Source organism: Miniopterus natalensis, chromosome 2 (genome assembly GCF_054644295.1).
Source record: "Miniopterus natalensis isolate mMinNat1 chromosome 2, mMinNat1.hap1, whole genome shotgun sequence".
Lineage (NCBI taxonomy): Eukaryota > Metazoa > Chordata > Mammalia > Chiroptera > Miniopteridae > Miniopterus > Miniopterus natalensis.
Genome location: NC_142082.1, coordinates 100928936 through 100944444, shown reverse-complemented (window position 1 = coordinate 100944444; position 15509 = coordinate 100928936). Strand labels below are relative to the sequence as shown.

General features: G+C 38.6%; 1 protein-coding gene across 1 annotated transcript in view; it reads right to left on the bottom strand.

The window, feature by feature from the left end:
• The window catches only part of FLT3 (fms related receptor tyrosine kinase 3), a 52631-nt gene extending 39156 nt beyond the window's left edge, over positions 1-13475 (bottom strand). Inside the window, exons 1-4 of the mRNA XM_016209434.2 lie at positions 13400-13475; positions 11602-11723; positions 4415-4617; positions 1780-1895 (exon numbers count right to left, since the gene is read on the bottom strand). Of these exons, the coding sequence (XP_016064920.2) occupies positions 1780-1895; positions 4415-4617; positions 11602-11723; positions 13400-13475 (517 nt within the window). The remainder of the gene's footprint in view (positions 1-1779; positions 1896-4414; positions 4618-11601; positions 11724-13399) is intronic.
• Positions 13476-15509: the final 2034 nt, after the last annotated feature.

Genomic DNA, 15509 nt, shown 5'->3' with positions numbered 1-15509 from the left:
GACTTTTTTGAACCTCACCACCCCTAGAAAGCTAAAAACAGGTTACAATTTACTTGAATGATTATTGTTAAAATTTTTTACATTGTAAATCTTAAGTGAAAAGAAGATAATCTAGATATAATAGAGGCACAGCAGATGCCCACTTAGCTTAAACATATTCAAATATTAATGAGAGAGAGAGAGAGAAACAAGCAAGAAATCTCATATTCTCTTTCAACCAGAAGCACACAGACTTACTGTCCCACAGAGGGTAGTCAGGGATTGGGGAGGGGACAGAGAATGAGACCAAAATCAAAGAACAACAAAAGGTAACTCTTTTCTCTTGAGCTTCTAGTGTCTGATTAGAGAGCTTTTCAGAACAATTTTTTTTTAAACATCAATGATGAGAGTGTCATTGATCGGCTGCCTTCTGCACACCCCGGCCTGGGGATGGAGCCAGGCATGTGCCCTGACCGGGAATTGAACCTCGATCTCCTGGATCATAGATCGATGCTCAACCGCTGAGCCACGCCTGGTCGTGCCAGAACAAATTTTGACTTTACCTAATTTTTGCCTTACAGGCTGATTTTAGGACCTAAAACCCCACCCCCAACCCCAGTAAAATGACACTTCTGGGAATCTAAATGGCCACAGTGCTCTTTCTGTTGGTAAATTTAACTGAAAACCCCCCTGCAGTGTGGTGCAGAAAGTGCAGACCTGACTAAACTCAACTGTACCTGTGCCCTTTACCTCACCTCTCCGTGTGCCTGTTTTCTCACCTACGTGAAGGCAGGATCACTGTGGGGATGGAGAGGGTATGTGCAGAACACCCTCATAAAGGGTAGTCCTTAGCCAGCACACCTCTGTGGGCTGGACTCACCCACACCACAGTCACTGACACGGAAGAGTGAGTGTAGCCTAGCAAGTCCTACAATGTGTAGCCAGGGACTCTAACTTACAAAGGCACAAACCCAGGGTTTTTGGAGGCCTGCCCCTAAGTGCAGCAGGACCTATGTGGGCACACCTACCTCTAGTCCTGTCTGTCATGGGAAGTAGAGCGTTCAGGGCATATAGCATAAACCTGTGCGATCACTAGGCCTGTGCACAACTGAGAGGAAACAAGAAGCCAGAAGACACATGCAGGGGGTGATCCTGCCGACCGCACAGCTGCCTCCCTGGTTAAGAACATTTGGATTGTTCCTTACGCTTTGCACAGTGATCTGGCATTTATATAAATACAGTAGCCACTAGCTATATGTGGCAATGTAAATTCAATTTTTAATTTATTAAAATTACAACTTTGGTTCCTCAGTCACACTGGTGACATTTCAAGTGCTCAACAGCCATATTGGAAAGAGCAGGCATGGACATTTTCATAGTCCCAGAGACCGTGGACAGTGCTAAGATCTTACAACCCATGAGGAATGTGTTTTTATCCCTTTTTTACAGATACAGAAATTGAGGCTCAGAATGATTAAGTGACCTGCCAGATGTGGTAATATCAGATCCAGAATAAGAACCTAGATCTTCTGATTCCAAGATCAAAATGTTTTCCATTTCTTCCCTGTCAGTCATCTGTCACTGAAAAAAATGGGGGGCCTCAGCAGAGGATGTCCTGGGTTTTTCAGAGCGCTAATTCTGATAGCCCATGGGTCACATCAGAGAGTCTCAACAGGTTATACGGATGGTTGAAGTGAATTCAGTCAGTTCAACTCCATGTTGAGGGAAACCTGTATATTGTACTCGGAGCAGCTGGGGAAAAGCTCATGGGTTCAGGTTCTAAACAACGGCTAAACTTACTTCTTACAGTCACTGTGAACTGTATCGTGTAGTTGGTCGCTTCACTCTGAATAAAAAGTAGGTATTCTCCAGCTTGGGTTTCTGTCATTTTCAAAATGAACATGGAAACAACTCCTCTGAAAAGCAAGAAAGAGAACTGGTTACTTTGAAAAACGTGTGAAACTAAAAACATAAAATTTCATACTGAGTCAGAAGGCAGTTTGGTGTCTCCCATATTCTGTCTCTGACTGCAGCATGGATGCTGCTCTGGGGACACAGCTTCAGTCATGCGGCCAACACTCAGCCCGGGGCCTTGTCGGTTTGACCTTGACTTTTAATCAGTCTCTCCCTTGAGAGTAAAGGACCTCCATTCCAGCACCTTCACCTCATGCTTCCCAAGCCTCTTGAAGGGAAATCTTCCACCCAAAACACACAAGTGTAGTGGTACGCTCCTGTCGGCAGCTCTCCGTTCCCTTCAACCACAAAGCATCCTCCACAGTCATACTGGCCCAGTCACCTGGCCACCAGCCTCAGTTCCCATTTCCAGAACCAGAGCACTGTACAAGCAAGAGCCACTGAGATTTAAAAAAAAAAAAAATCTCTTTGTGCCTCTCTAGATAAGAGAATTCAAGCAAAATCTGACACAAGGCATTTTCCTGTGAAGTAATGATGACAATGACATATCACATAGATCTAAGGAAGATTTCTCAATGTTTGCATTTTTAACTTTTCAGGTATTCGGTAAAGATATATTTGGCTAGGGGCATTCACTTCAAAGAAACAGCTTTGGTGTGTGTTTGGCAATACCCATTCTCGTTAAAGCTTAAAGTATTCTCTAGCAGTCTGTTGAGTGGTGTTGGAATTAAATGTATACTTTCTGATGTTTAGACCCTTACTACTCAAAGTATGGTCTTTCCTGGACAGTGTTTAATCTCAGGCACCACCCAGACCTACTGAACCAGAACCCACATTTTTACAAGACCCCCAGGCCATCCAACTGCATGTTATATTGGAGAAGTCTCACTTCAGAGTTCCAAGCCCCAGAGTCAGGAATATTTGTGTTGCATTCACATAGACAGCAAATTACTGGGTTATACATACATTTGATTGGTTTTTGCAGATGTTTTGGTGATGGGCCTTTTTTCTCTGAATCATCCTCTCTCATATGATTTGTGAAAAAGTTGTTAAAAATGTTTTGGTATTAAGTTAACTATTCCACACAACACCTATGACTTTGGCTAACAAACGGGGCTGCCTATTAATTCTAAAGCAAAAAAGGCTACTCTCTTGGAGTGAAAAGTACCCGACTTTTTCACTTTGCTTTTTGGTCTCAATCCAGTGAGCACTGCTGTGGCATCAAATTTTATTAAAATATCCAGAACATTTCTTGAAGTCAAAATTCTTAATACAAGAGTGTCTTGGTTTAGCCCAAAGATAAAGGTAACCAAAAAACAGAAGTAAGCAATACAGTCTCAAAAGAGGAAAAGAAAATGAATGTGTTCCAAGATTTAGAACCAAACATCAGCATTATAGCCACTGTCCTGATAATTACTTAAGAGTTTGCTTGAACTTAAAGACACAAATAGAAATACTTGGTACAAATCTGTCACATAGATGTTCCCCCCATAGCTCAGTCAAGCAGCCTGATACCCCCCCCAATTAGGTCATTTGTGTGCCATTTACTGTCTTTCTGTTCTGGAAAGACAATACCACTTCTACAGCTCTTGGGCAACAGGACACCCCCAAGAATTAGAGAGAGAGGCTACCTTAGAATTATTAAGTGGGCATTTCAATGGTCTGTGCCCCTTGCTTCCTGTCCCCATCTGGTCTCAGCAAGAGGACAGGGACAACAGGTGACAGCAATCAGGACAGAGTTAGATGCAGGCTTGGATGACAATCCATAAATATTGGCTAAGATATTTTTCTGGATCATGAGACCAATGTTCCTCACACACAGATCAATTTCTTACTAAAATATCTTGTGGATATCACATTTCAATTCTGCTCATCATACTGTGAAACAAAATAGATAAAACCAAATGTTCTTTCCTCAAACATTTCCCAGAAAGAAGCTTCGTACTACTTTAACTGGTAAGCTTCTTGCTACTTTAACTAGAATGTAATGAAAACTTTCTAACTTTTTATCTGTAAGACAGTTAAAAAACAAGACACTTTAAAAATCCCAAATAGTCTTTTCACTATTTGTTTTATATTTTACCAGCTACTCACTGCTTTCTTATGCCTTAACTATACTTATATATCTATTTATAATTTTTGAAATTAATAGACTTTTTAGAGCAATGTTAGATTTACAGAAAAATTGAGCAGAAAGTAAAAAAAAATTCTACATACATCCTTCACCTTACCCCCAGTTTGCTACAACTAATGAACCAATATTTATATTAACTAAAGTTCATAGTTTACATTAGGCTTTACTTTTTGTGTTGTATATCCTATGACTTTTGACAGATATATAACATAATGTATCCATGCCCTAACTATATTTTTAGTTCATTATTTCACTGGAGATAAGAGTTACAATGGACATGTACAGAAATTTGAAAATAAATCCTAAGTAAAGCAAAAAGTATTTCTACAGCAAAAAAGATGTTCCTTCAAATATCCTTATGGTTGCACATCCACTCCCCTCCCTTACCTGTTTTGTAAATCAAAGTGTGGCTGGCAATTCAGGGAGCTATGTTTAAAGACCCAGAAACAGGAGATGTTCCCCGGGCTTGTGAGCAGCACTTGCAGTGTGATGGACGCAGACGCATCTACTTCGACAGTGGCCGCCTCATAGACTGCCTCCGCACTCTCAGGCCTCAGGGTGCAGCCAAGGTCTTCCGGGGATTCTGAAGCCTGGGTCATAGATGGAACAATGTGAACTTACTACAAGTGCATATTCAATGCAGCCTCTTAGTTGGAACCCTTACCAAATACATACATGTTAACGTATTGTACCCATTGAAAAGTATCACTGACTGAAAATCCCATTAATTATAATTCTCTAAAAAAAGGTAAATAACTTTAGACTACATTTCTAAAATGTTTTACAGGCTGTTATAGGTTGAATTGTGTCTACCTTGGAACCCTCCCCCAAAGTCATATGTTGAAGTCCTAACCCCCAGCATCTCTGAATGTGACTTTGTTTTGCGATAAAGTCTTTACAGAGGTAAGCAAGTTAAAACGAGGCCATTACGGTGCTAGCCGGTTTTGCTCAGTGGTTAGAGCATCAGCCAGAGGATTGAAGGGTCCTGGGTTTGATTCTGGCCAAGGGCATGTACCTTGATCCCAGGCCCCGCCCTTGTGGGAGGCAACCAATCAATGTGTCTCTCTCACATGGATGTTTCTCTCTGTCTCTCTCTTTCTATCCCTTCCACTCTCTCTGAAAAGCAATGGAAAAAATATCCTCAGGTGAGGATTAAAAAAATAAATATTTTAATGAATAAATAAAATGAGGTCATTAGAGTGGTCTCTAAACCAATATGACTGGTGTCCTTATAAAAAGAGGAAATTTGAAGAAGACATGCATACAGGGAGAATGCCATGTAAACATGAAGATGGTCACCTACAAGTCAGGGCGAGAGCCTGGAAAATAGCTCCTTCCCTCACAGTCTCAGAAAGAACCAACCCTGCTGACATCTAGGTTTCAGATTTCTAGCCTCCAGAACTGTGAAACAACACATTTCTGTTATTTAAGTCACTGAGTCTGTGATACTTAGTTATGACAGCTCTAGCAAATAAATATACACACAATAATCACAAAATTGTAACACATAGGTAAATGTTTTTGTGGTTATTGGTATGAAGATAAGAGTCTACATAGTAACAGTGAATTGGTATCTGTGTTAGAGCGAATTTAAAAACCAAAATATTTTCTGGGCAGATATTCCCCATAGGCTCATTGCCACCACACTCCTTGCTTGCTTCAAAAGTTGAGATATATTGAGAGGAGGGTGTGGTACCTAATTCTGAAGCTGGAACCCTCGCCTCCTACCTACTAACACATAGCGCAGTTAATGCACACACACACACACACACACACATACACACACACACACACAAGCTTCTTCAGATGAAGAGCAGGGTAGCTCTTCTGAAACTGATCATGTCATATTTCTGATTTTATTTGTTCATTTATTCAGTTAGTATCAGATAAATTCATTTAATCAGTATCTGATAAGTGCTAGACCATCTGCCAGACACTATGAAACTAGAAAGAAAAGATACTGATCTTGTCCTTAAAGAGTTTTGAGTCTAGTAATAAGAAGTAAGTAAAACTGAAACAGAATGTGACCCATAAAAAGGTACCAACTACTTTGACAGGTAAATTTAAGTGTTCTGCAAATTCAGAAGAGGGACTGGCAGCTTCCAAGCTGGGGTTGTGGGCATGCCTCACTGAAGTCCAGCATGGAACTAGATCTTAAAAGGTAGACATAGAAAGAAGTTTTTAAAAACCTGGCATACTTGAGGAGGATATTTGCAATATATATTACAAATAAAGGACTAATACCCCTAACACATAAGTTTTAAAAATTGAGGGACACAGCAGAAAAATGTGAAAATGAAATGAATAGACAGTTCACAACAAAAAATATGTATAAAGAATGGCCCTTGAACATATAAGAAAATTTTCAACCCTGCTTATAATTAGAGAAGCCTAAATTAAAACAACACTAAAATATCACTTCTCATCTCTGAGACTGGCACAAATTTAAAGTCTGATAAAACATTTTGTTGGTGAGGCTGTGAGGAAACAGCTACTTTCATACCTTACTAGGGGAATGCAAATTGGTACAACCTTCTAGAGGGGAATTTGGCAATACCTAATAAAACTACAAATGTACTCACTGTTTGCACCAGCACTTCCACTTCTAGGAATATACCTCCAACAATTAACTACAGCATCATTGTAATTATAAAATATAGAAAACAACCTAAGTACTCACACATAGGAGAATAGTTAAATAAACTATGGTACATCCATACAATGGAGTATTATGCAGCTGTAAAGAAGAAAAAAGAGCACTGGCCGATTTGGCTCAGTGGTTAGAGCACAGACCCATGGACTGAAGGGTCCTGGGTTTGATCCCAGCCAAGGGCATGTACCTCAGTTGCAGGCTCGATCCCTGGCCCTGGTCAGGGCACAGGCGGGAGGCAACCAATCGATGTCTCTCTCTCATATCGATGTTTCTCTCTCTCTCCCTTCCACTCTCTCTGAAAAAAATCAATGGAAAAAACATCATCATTGGATAAGGATTAAAGAAAGAAGAAGAAAAAGAACAGTCTCTATGCACTGACTTGAAGTGATTTCCTAGATATACTGTTAGGTAAAGAAAGCTAAGTGCAAAAAGTATCTACCCTCAAGTGTGCTACACTTCATGTAAAAAAGTAGAGAATATAAGAAAATACACTCGTATCTGCTCATTTGTGCACAAGAAATACAGGAATAGTATCAAAAGTCTAAAGGGATTGGTTAAGAATAGGAGGTGAGTAGGAAAAGGACGGGCCCTTGGTAACAGAGGCGAGGAGGAAGTGATACCTCCCTGAGTATACCTTTTTAAAAATGTTTTATTTACTGATTTTAGAGAGAGATGAAGGGAGGAGAGAGAGAAACATCGATTTGTTGTTCTACTTATTCATGCATTCATTGGTTGTTTCTTGTATGTGCCCTGACTGGGGGTTGAACCCGCAACCTTGTTGTACTGGGATGACGCTCTAACCCACTGAGCTACCTGGCCAGGGCTGAGTATTTATATTTCTGCAGCTTTTAGGACCATAATTATGTTTCATATACTCAAAAAATAAATAATTAAAACCAACCAGGATATGGGAGGAACACAAACAGGATTAACTTAATGTCTAAAAAATAAATAACATAACCATAGTGAAGGGGGTAGGAAAGTAAAGAACTTTGAGAAATAATACTTTGGATAAAATAAGGTTAAAAATAAAAATAATTATAACACAAATACAGTATTCTACTTAGTATACCCGTTTCTCACTAGGATGTGGGTTAATAATTCTGTAACTACTTTATGTATATACTAGAACTGAATACATAAGTAAATTGTTATAGATGAGAGCCAGGTTTCTTACTGTCAGAGAGAGAAATACTAATAAGAGGGAAAGCTAGAATGAATCGTTTGATGTCAAACTAAAATCAGAGTTATCATCTTGAACTTATGGTGATAGATGGAGATGATAGATAGATGATGATAGATAGATGATAGATAGATAGATAGATAGATAGATAGATAGATAGATAGATAGATAGATAGATGATAGATAGATAGATAGATAGATAGATAGATAGATAGATAGATGACAGATAGATGACAGATAGATAGATAGATAGATAGATAGATAGATAGATAGATAGATGATAGATAGATAGATAGATAGATAGATAGATAGATAGATAGATAGATAGATGACAGATAGATGACAGATAGATAGATAGATAGATAGATAGATAGATAGATAGATAGATGATAGATAGATAGATAGATAGATAGATAGATAGATAGATAGATAGATGATAGACAGACAGATAGATGATAGATAGATGACAGATAGATGTAGAGATGATAGTGATAAATATAGTGTGTGCAAGGGGCAGGGTTAGTATAGATACATACATGTCCTAGCTCTGCCTGCTGAGAGGGCCTAGAAGCAATGACATCCCAGTAGCAATAAGCACATCCAGCTCTCAGATCTTGGTTTCTATATACTGTCCTCCAAGAAACCAGTGCTCTTTGGAGAAGTGGTTAATTCCAGAGCCGAGGCAAGAAAAATACGAGATGAGCCCGAATTACATTGCAGAGCTAAAAAGTAAGTGCTTGAAAAAAGATGGGGACATGTTGAAGGGACACAGGAGCCAACCTGAAGTAGCTCCCAATGGCCAATGTTGGAACCATTTGCACAATGAAATAAAAATAGTAGTTTTCGTTTAGAATGCATAGAATAAAATAAATGTATATGAGTCCATACTGATATAAATAAATAATTGAATAAATAAATAAAACAGAGAGAAGGGATAGCTTTTCCTCATAGGAGAATGCCAATTAATAAATGTAGAGGGAATGAGGGAAAAGGAAAACTCACCATTAGGCAAACATCACAATAATAACTGTTGTAGACAAAGTCCACTAATGGAAGCTAAAATCAGCAGGTGAGAATTAGAGGAGAAAAAGGATATTTGCATCTCACCCCAAATATTTGTTAATTACAAAGGAAAAGTAGTAACTTTGCAGTGGAGAAACCCAGCACACAGCAACTTAATCTTCAAACAGAAATGAAAACTGATGAAAATATTTCGATTTTAAGCAACAATTAAGTGGACTGTGAGAATAGTAAAATCATCTTATTTTGGGTCAAGGATATACAGCTAAGGCTGTAGAAGCTTATTTGTTAGGTTTTCATGGACAAGTTTTGTCTACTAAAGAGTGCTTGGTTATTCAAAACACCCCTGGACTATAAAGTTTCCAGAAAAGTATCTCATCTACACTAAAAGAAATTAAAAACTTTTTTTTTTTAATCCTCACCCAAGGATATTTTTTCCATTGCTTTTCAGAGAGAGTGGAAGGAAGAAAGGGGGGGGGGGGAGAGAAACATTGATGTGAGAGAGACACATCGACTGGCTGCCTCCCCCACGACACCTGACCAGGGCCAGAGACTGAGCCTGCAACCCGAATCGAACACAAGACCCTTCAGTCCACAGGCCAACATTCTAACCCCTGAGCCAAACCGCCTAGGGCTTCAAAAAAAATTTTTTTTTTTTAAAGCCACAGGCACCCTAACAATCCACTACACACTGAAGTGGGAAAATTCCCAAACACAGCAGCTTCAAGTTCAAGGAGATGAATGTGCAAGATAAGGAAAGCTCATCTTTGCCACAGTTAGAATTCATATGGTTTGTCTAATTCTGTTTAAGAACTACTGGGTCTTAATATAATCCTGAATATTGATAAGGAATGTAATTTATACTACATGAAAAAATAATGCAGGACTTAATATTAGGAACCAAGACTTATCATAAATTTCTTTAAGATTGTGTTTTATAAGAAAACACTTAAATGTGCGCAATTATTTTCTTATGTTGAAAAGACACTAAGCCCTGGCTGGATAGCTCAGTTGATTAGAGTGTTGTCCCAATGTGCCAAGGTTGTGGGTTCGATTCCTGGTCAAGGCACATACAAGAATCAATCAATGAATGCATAAATAAGTGAAACAACAATCGATGTTTCTCTCTCTCTCCCCCCACCTTCCTATCACTCTAAAATCAATTAAAAAAATTTTTTATATACACTAAAAGTTTAAAACATTATAGAAATTATATTAATTTTTTGAATGCACTGAAATACTATGTATGCAGCCCTAGCTGTTTTGGTTCAGTGGTTAGAGCGTTGGCCTGAGAACTGAAGGGTCTTGGTTTGATTCTGGCCAAGGGCACATACCTTGGTTACAGGCTCAATACCTGGCCCAGGTCAGGGCACCTGTGGGAGGCAACCAATCAATGTGTCTCTCTTACATTGATGTTTCTCTCTCTCTCTCTCCCCTCCCTTCCACTCTTTCTGACAAGCAATGGAAACAATATCTTCAGGTGAGGATTTAAAAAGCAAAGAAAAGAAATACTATTATTAATAAGCCAATGTGTTATGATACCAGTAACAATTAACAAATTCAAACCAACCATGTTTCTGGCATAAAAAAATCATGCATTAAATTAGGTGTTTTCATTCCTATTGAATGTTGTCATTAAAACCTATTTCACATTGATTTTAAGATTTGAGAATATTTCTAATATCTCTGATTTGGGGGGTGCACATAGGTTATCATCTCGTGTGTTTGTGTGTTATACCTTTGCAAAAGAAAATAGTGGCCATATATTTGTATAAATTCTTAACTGAAAATGGCCATGGAATTGGCTAATTTAGGTTTGCTTTTTACTGTAAAAAGCAATAAATATTCTTCTAATATTCTCAGTTCACTATCGTTTAAGCTTCCTTTATTTACACAAATACCTGAGCTATATTAGATGAGTAGCAAGAAGGAGAAAAGTAATGAAAATCAAGGTTGGAACCTGAAGGAGTAGGAGTCAGATTACAGAGCAATTTGCATGTCAGCCTAAGTGAGGTCCCTGAAGGTCCCCAGGCAGCCAGTAAAGGTTGGAGCTGTGCGTCAGGAAGGATAGTCCGACAGCCCATCTGAGATGAGCTGCAGAAGGAAGCAGCAGCATAGGATAGTACTGTGACTATGACGGAGTTAATGAGGGCTTGAATTAGGGAAGTGATAATGAGACTAGAGAATCTGAGGTGGTTAGGTGAGACTAGTAAAGAAAGGAAATTGACTTGGTACTGAGTGAATGTGAAGGAAAAGGAGAGTAAGTACTTCAAAATGACACTGAGCTGTCAAGCCTGGGAACAAGACAGAGCCATAAGCAGAAATCAGTTAACACAAGAACGGGAGCAGGTTCAAGGAAATAGAACTAAAATGAATTATGGAGATAAATTTTAAAGACAAAATGGAAAACTTATCTATCTACATCCAGGAGATAGTTAGAAATGGGGGACTCGGGCTTGAGAGAGAAGCTCAGATGCTCTTGAAGGAGAAAGGGAAATTCCTGTTACTTCTTCGTTGTCCTTCCTGAAACCAAACTCAAAGAGAACATGACTCTTGATGGAATGGAGTGCCAGGTGGCAATGAGTATAGACACTCATATGCACCAGATATGAGTACATAATATTCTTAAATACATAAAAAGAAAGGTTCATATAGCCATGCTAGGTCTCAATAGTTTCCAGAAAAATAGCTAAACTTATACTATTAATATTACTTTACCGTGGGATACGTTGAAGATATCCCCACTGATGAATCATTGTTCTTATGATTGATTAAAACACACTTGATCACAGGCAGATCTTGATTTGTAATAGTTTCAAATATCACTGCTGAAAAAACAACTGTAAAACAAAATAAAAACAATGACATTGATACATGCACACCTTAAAAAGAAAATACATATTCATCTTGCAACAAAACAACAAAACAAATGTAATCAAGGAAAAGTGGCCAGCAGGGAAATATGTAGGAAATATAACTTCATAAAGGGCAAGTCTCACTATAAATCAGGAGCAGCGGTACTTAGAGCAGTGCTATTCAATAGAACGCTCTGCAGTGATGAAAATATCCTTCCCCTGTGCTGTTCCATGTGGCAGTCGTTAGCTGCATGTGACTATTGAGCACCTGAAATGAGGCCAGTGCAACTGAGGAGCTGATTATTTGTATACAAGCCATTTCTTCTTCTTTATGGATATAAAACGACCCAGTCATTCCCTTGCTTATTACATATTTGACCATTTTCCCCTGTCTTTTAAAATACTTCACTAAGGATATTTTTTTCCATTGCTTTTCAGAGAGAGTGGAAGGGAGGGATAGAGAGAGACATCAATGTGAGAGAGACACATTGATTAGTTGCCTCCCGCATGTGCCCCAACCAGGTCCTGGGATCAAGCCTGCAACCAAGGTCCGTGCCCTTGGCTGGAATCGAAACAGGCCCCTTCAGTTCTCAGTCTGACGCTCTAACCACTGGGCCAAACCAGCTAGGACAAGCCTTTCACTTTTAAAATATTATTTCCTTAGTATAAATCTCTGGAATTGGAATTAGTGAATCAAAGGATATAAATATATTTAAATGTTCTTGATATGCATTGCCTTCTTGTTTTCTGAAGGTGCTATACCATTTTATGTTGCCACATGGAAGGTGAGAACGTAATGATTTTACTACAACCACATTAGCATTTAGTCATTATGTAGTTTTTATTTCCCTTAAGGTAGTTGCCAGTCTTTTAAAGGAAACTAAATGAGCACAACTGCAAAGACAAGGAGGGGAGGGAGGGAGGGGGGGAGGGAGGGAGGGAGGGAGGGGGAGAGAGAAAGAAACAAGACTAAAGAGAGTCTAAGATACTTTCCTACCTTCTTCCCACATAATTTTCTCCTTACACTTTTTAAAAACCTTTATTCAGTATAACTGATGTATAAAAAATTGAACATATTTAAAGTGTATAATTGGATAAGTTTTGACATAAATACACACATGCACATATATATGTGAAACCATCACCACAGTCAAAATAATGAACTTATCCATCACCTCTAAAAGTTTCCACATGCGTCTCTGTAATCCCTCTCCTACCCACCCTACTCACCCTGCCCAAGCAACCTTCCATCTCCTTTCTGTCACTATAGATTAGTTTCAATTTTCTATACTTTCATACAAATGGAATCATACAGTATGAACCTTTTTTTCTTGGGGAGAGTGGTCTGGCTTCTTTCACTCTGGGTGTTTTTTGGGGGGAGGGTGGGTTTTAGCTTGGCCCTTATTGTAGTGTCAGTAGCTCGTTCTTTTCAATTGCTGAGTAGTAGTCTATTATTACACAGGTATAATACAATACTTTAATTCATTAACCTATGGATAGAATTTGGGTTGTTTCTACTTTGGAGCTTTTACAAATACAGCTGCTATAACCATTTGTATAAAAGTCTTGGTATGGACATACGCTTTCATTTTTCTTCAGTAAATACCGAGGAATTGAACACCTGTCATACCCAAGTTGTCTGTAACTTTTTAAGAAAGTACCAAACTGTTCTCCAAAGAGGTTGTAGGATTTTTCTATTTCTATTGGCAGCTTCTGGGAATATAAGTGGTGCCACATCCTCACCAACACTTGGTATGATGAGACTTCTTAATTTTAGCCATTCTAAGAGGTGTACTATATCTCACTGTGGTTTTACTTTGCATTTTTCTACTAATGATGTTAAGTATCCTTTCAGATGCTTATATGACATCCTATATATCCTTTGGTAGTGTGCCTGCTCACATCTTTTGCCCAAATCAAGTCCTTTTAAGTTGGGTTGTTTATTTTCTTATTATTGAGTTTTGAGAGCCCCCCTCCCAGTTTTATTGAGATATTTTCAACATGTAATATGTAAAACATAATGATTTGATATATGTATATTTATAATATGGCTACACAATAAGTTTAATTAACACCTATCAGCTCACATAGTTACAGTTTTTTTCTTGTGATGAGAACTTTTAAGAACTGCTCTTAACAACTTTCAAATATATAACAGAGTATTCATAATTACAGTCACCATGTTGTACATTACAGTGTGAATTTTACCAGGTGTCAGATGTTTTTGTATTGTTAAATATTCTTGAACTTTTTTTTGAGATTCAGTGAAGTTCATTGTAAACATTTTAATCCTTGCTTTTAAGCTTGGTTAGGTGGGACCAAAGCAGTGTTTTGCAGAGCTAATTTTTTCCACTAGTGGGCTTTATCGAAGTTAATAATTTACGCTCTTCAAAAGACACTGTTTAAAACTGAAAAGACAAACCACAGACTGGGAGAAAATATTTTCAAAACACATATCTGATAAAGGACTTGTCTGCAGAATATACAAAGAACACAAAACCTATTAATAAGAAAACAAACATTCTGATTTTTAAAAATGGGCAAAAGATTTTAGGAGACACCTCACCAAACAAAATATAGGCTGGCAATTAAGTACACATAAAGATGATCAACATCATTAGGCATTAGGAAAACGCAAATTAAAATCACAATGACATACTGCTGACTCCCTTTTAGAATGGTTAAAAAACAAAACCAGCCCTGGCCGGGTAGCTCAGTTGGTCAGAGCATCCAAATTGATGTTTCTCTCTCTCTGACTCTCTCTCTCTCCCTCCCTCCCTCCCTCTCTCTCTCTCTCTCTCTTCCTTTCTCTCTAAAATCAGTATATAAATTTAAAAACTTAAAAAAAACCCACACCTGACCATACCAAGTGCTGACAACGATGCCAAGCACCTGCAACTCTCAGACATTGTTACTGGGCATGAAAAATGGTACAGTCAGCCTGGCCTGCACGACTGAGCAGTTGAGCATCAACCTAGGATCCAGGAGATCCATTCCCCGCCCGGGTCGAAGGCTCAACCCTCAGTCGGGGGGGGGGGGGGGGTGGTGCAGGAGGCAGCTGATCGATGACTCTCTCATCACTGATGTTTCTATCTCTCTTTCCCTCTCCCTTCCTCTCTCTGAAATCAATAAAGACATTAAAAAAAAATGGTACAATCACTTTGAAAAACTGGCAGTTTCACACAAAGTTGAACATTCACTTAGCATCTGATCCAGCAATACAATAATACCATTCCTGGATATGGATATTTACCCAAGAGAAATTAAAACCCATCCCTGCACCAAAACCTATATTCAGATATTTATAGCTGGTTTATTCATAGTTGCTAGAAACTAGAAGGAAACAAATGAACATCAGCCGGTTAATGGATAAACATCCATACAATGGAATACTACTCAGTGATAGAAAGGAAGAATATATTGATATATATAAAATATCCTGATATATGTAACAACATAAATAAATCTCAAATAATTGTGCTATGTAAAAGAAACGTACTCAAGCCCAGTTGGGCGTGGCTCAGTGGTTGAGCATTGACTTAGGATCCAGGAGATGGAGGTTCGATTCCCAGTCAGGGCACATGCCCAGGTTACGGGCTCCATCCCCAGTAGGGGGTGTGTAGGAGGCAGCCGGTCAGTGACTCGTCATTGATGTTTCTCTCTCTCTCTCCCTTTCCCTTCTTCTCTCTGAAATCAATAAAGATATATTTTAAAAAAAGAAGAAGAAACATATTGTAGAATTTCACTTATAGACATTCTGGAAAAAGACAA